This window comes from Mauremys reevesii, linkage group 2 (assembly GCF_016161935.1).
Source record: "Mauremys reevesii isolate NIE-2019 linkage group 2, ASM1616193v1, whole genome shotgun sequence".
Classification (NCBI taxonomy): Eukaryota; Metazoa; Chordata; order Testudines; family Geoemydidae; genus Mauremys; species Mauremys reevesii.
Window position 1 is genome coordinate 285,474,226 of NC_052624.1, and position 4,100 is coordinate 285,478,325.

The window sequence follows — 4,100 nt, forward strand, 5'->3', positions numbered from 1 at the left end:
GGAGTCCTGACGCCCAGCCCCTGCTCTAACCACTAGGCACCGCTCCCCTCCCAGAGCTGGGAAAGAACCCAGGAGTCCTGCCCCAGCCTCTGCTCCAACCACTGCACCCCACTGCCCTCCCCAAACCAGATGGAGCAGAAGGACGAGCCAGCTTGGCACTTTCCTCATTAAAAAGTGAACATGTAGCTTTTTATTGCATCACAGAGACCACAGGTCCTGCTTATTCCCCCGCCGATAAATCAAAGAAAGAGCCTCTCATTAGATCCGGCCGCGCCAGGGCGGTGCTCCGCCCCCAGGATCCCGGAGCTGCCCCTCGGGAACCTGCCTGGGTACCCGGGGGTCAAAGACAGACCTGAGCCTCTGGGCCTCCACAGGGCACCCTGTCTCCCTTCTTCTCGTCTCCCTTTTGATCTCGCTCGCAGAAAGCCCGGGCAGGAGGCGACTCACAACAGCGTCACTAAATCATCTAGTCTCACTGCTGTTCCCGGGAGATTTTTTTTTTGATGGATTAAATTAAGCGCTTCCATTTCCGTCCACCACCTGATCGCTGCATTATAAATCCAAACAGCTGATCAGAGTCTTCAGAAATTCAGGACCTTCCACAGCGGCTGCGGCACAGCCTGGGAGCTGTCCAGTGCTGACAAGGAACAACAGCCAGCCCCGAGCAGAACAATAAGCATTGCAGCGCACGGCGCAGGAGGGGGAGCCGGGAACCGAAGCTAGGAGCCGCTCCCGAGCGCCGGGAGCTGTCCAGTGCTGAACTTGCGGGCGATGTCTGAGGAGCCAGCTCTGGGCTGGTGACCCCTGGACCTCAGGGAGGGCTTTTGAACCGCGCTGGAGGGCGACAGGACGGGCCTGGGCAGCCAGCTGCCTCCTCTGCTGCACAAAAGCCGCTGGATCTGGGGCTGGAACAAGGGCCGATCGCAGCAGGCAGACTGGGCAGCTCGGCAGCGGGGTTCGGGGCTGGGGACTGCACGGCTGAGCAAGCAAAACCACCCAGCAAGCCACAAAGCCATAGCGCCGGGAGCCTTTTTCTAACGGGCGTTTTTGTACAGATTTTTTGCTGGGATCCGTTTCTTCCCTCCTGTAATAGCTGACCCAGCGGCAACCGGCCAGCTGCCGCGCTCCTCCGCCTCCGCCTCGGCTAGAAACCATGCCAAGATCCTTCCTGGTCAAAAAGGTCAAACTCGATGATTTTTCCTCGGCGGATCTAGAGAGCTCGTACGGCCGATCCCGAACAGACTTCAGCTCGCGGCTCCATGACAAGGGTAAAGAGCCGAGCGGAGCCGGGCCGGGCCGGGCCGGGCCGGGGCTGGGCGATGGGACACCCCTGGCCGGGCTGGCTAGGGAGCGGGGCGGTCGGGGCCTGCGCTGGCGCCGCGTTGCGGTTTGAGCTGCACTCGGGGCCGCATTCCTCTGGGCCGCCCGCCTCCTTCCCTGGAATGTAGCCCGCGATGAGCCATATTGAGCAGGGCTCTGCCTCTCCGAGGCTGTTGACTCTGCACATTTTAATGCAGCCCAATCGCTCTGGTCCTTCCTTCCCCGGCATTAAAATTAGCCCTGGAGAACAAGAAGGTACCGAGGCGGTGCAGGGGTGGGGGAGAATCCCAGCTCGGGGCGCGGGGGAGAGAGGGGTCGGAATTCACCGCCGCAGAAATGGTTTTGTTTGGAAGGCCCTTTTGTCTGCCACTAGCCAAGTTCAAGGACAACTGTTAGCAGCCTCCAGGCGTCCCCGGGCCGCGGGCCGCCCCCCTGGCTGGCGCCGGTCCATTAATCGTGCCCGAGGTGAATACAGCTCGGGGCGGAAAGTTCCTTTCGGAAGGACCCGGCTCAGAGAGGCCGCCCCAAGCCCGGGCGCTGCTTTCCAGGGCCGATGCTCACTTCGCTGGCTCCTGGCTTGTGCTGACTGCAGCATGTCTGCAGCGTGTTGCATAACGGGAGGGAACTGGCTGAAGGGGTTTGGGGGGAGGAAAGGTCATGCCCGGGCCCCCCTCTTTCGGCTCAGCCGCAGACCTGACCTTGAGTGTTCCCCGGAGAGGAAGGTGTCACCTCTGTGGGGCTTTCCGGGGGGCGGGGGAGGGGCACATCGCAGTCGTGTCCTCGCGTTGCATTCAGAGGAATCTTAATGAGCGCTCGGAATTGCAGTCCCCAATTAGCAGGAGCCGGAGCAGCGCTCGGCTGCCGCATCTCCCCAGCCTCCCCCCCTCCGCCTATCTGCGCCCAGCAGCCGGCCAAGCGGGCGGGAATCTCGGGGAATGATGAAGAGGGTGGCTGGCGGGGGAGGTTCATCAAACGCAGGGCCATTAGCATGACAGTGGGGAGCCGGCTCCTGGTTCATCGCCCCGCGCCTCATCCCGGAGCCGGCTCCCCTGCCGCGGCCAAGCCGAGGGGGGCCCCTCGCGGGCGGCTTGTTGCATCTGTTCACCGGGGAGCGCCCCGCTTCTCTCCGCGGCCCACCCCCGAGGTAACGCGTGTCCCCCCCGCAGGGTACATCAGTGACTACATCACCCCCGCGGTCTATGAAGGCGAAAGCGAAAGCGCCATCAAGGTGCCCTCGCCGGAGCCCATCTACCCGGGGGCGCACGGGGACTATGGCGCGCCGGACTCGGACCAGCCCGACAGCCCGCACTCGGAGATCGCGGCCGGCTACATCAACGGCGACGCGGCGGTGAGCGAGGGCTACGCGGTGGACGCCTTCTTCATCACGGACGGGCGGTCGCGGCGCAAGGTGGTGAGCGGGGCGCGCAGCCTGCAGCGGCACCGGTGCAGCGAGTGCGGGAAGACCTACGCCACCTCCTCCAACCTCAGCCGGCACAAGCAGACGCACCGCAGCCTGGACAGCAAGATGGCCAAGAAGTGCCCGACCTGCGGCAAGATCTACGTGTCCATGCCGGCCATGGCCATGCACCTGCTCACCCACGACCTCAAGCACAAGTGCGACGTGTGCGGCAAGGCCTTCAGCCGGCCCTGGCTGCTGCAGGGCCACATGCGCTCGCACACGGGCGAGAAGCCCTTCGGCTGCGCGCACTGCGGCAAGGCCTTCGCCGACCGCTCCAACCTGCGCGCCCACATGCAGACCCACTCCGCCTTCAAGCACTTCAAGTGCAAGCGCTGCAGCAAGACCTTCGCCCTCAAGTCCTATCTCAACAAGCACTACGAGTCGGCCTGCTTCAAGGGGGCCGTCCCGCCGCTCAGCCCCAGCGAGCCGTGACCGGGGCGTCCCCTGGCGGGGCCCCCTCCCCCTCCCCCCGTTCCTGGCGGGGCCCCCTGCCCCTCTCCGAGAGCCCCGTCCTCCCCGGCGGGCCCCTGCCCCTCTCCGAGAGCCCCCTCCGGTCCCTGGCGAGCCCCTGCCCCCTCCGAGAGCCCCTCCGGTCCTGGCGGGGCCTCCTCCCCCTCTCCGAGAGCCCCTCCCCCCTGGCGGGGCCCCTGCCCTCTCCGAGAGCCCTCCCCTGTCCCTAGCGGGGCCCCTGCCCTCCGAGAGCCACTACCCCTCCCGCTCCCGTCCCTGGCGGGGCCCCCTCCCCTCTCCGAGCACTCCCCGGGAGTCCCTCCTCTCTTCCCCTCCCGTCCCTGGGGCCCCTTCCCCTCCGAGAGCCCTCCCATCCCTGGCGGCCCCCTCCTCCGAGAGCCCCTCCCCTGGCGGGGCCCCCTCCCCTCCGAGGGCCCCCTCCTCCGAGAGCCCCTCCCCCACTGGCGGGGCCCCCTCCCTTCCGAGAAACCCGCCTTCTCCGTCCTGGCGGGGCCCTCAGCCCCTCCCGCTCCCGTCCCTGGCGGGGCCCCGTCCCCCTCCGAGAGCCCCCTCCCATCCCTGGCGGCCCTCCTCCGAGAGCCCCTCCCCTGGCGGGGCCCCTGCCCCTCCGAGGGCCCCCTCCCGTCCTGGCGGGGCCCCCTCCCGTCCCTGGCGGCCCCCTCCTCCGAGAGCCCCTCCCCCACTGGCGGGGCCCCCTCCCTTCCGAGAAACCCTCCCTCTCCCGTCCCTGGGGGGCCCCCTCAGCCCCTCCCCACCCGTCCCTGGCGGGGCCCCCTCCTCCCTCCGAGCACTCTCCGGGAGCCCCTTCCCCTCCCGTCCCTGGCGGGGTCCCGCTCCCCAATTTGTCTCC

At 67.1% G+C, this 4,100-nt stretch overlaps 1 protein-coding gene across 1 annotated transcript; it reads left to right on the plus strand.

Moving 5' to 3' along the window:
• Positions 1–418: 418 nt before the first annotated feature.
• On the plus strand, positions 419–3,211 carry SCRT1 (scratch family transcriptional repressor 1). Its single transcript, XM_039523039.1, has 2 exons — positions 419–1,268; positions 2,487–3,211. Exons 1-2 carry the CDS (start codon positions 1,154–1,156, stop codon positions 3,209–3,211), a joined length of 840 nt encoding a protein of 279 aa, XP_039378973.1. The 5' UTR covers positions 419–1,153.
• The last annotated feature ends 889 nt before the right edge of the window (positions 3,212–4,100 follow it).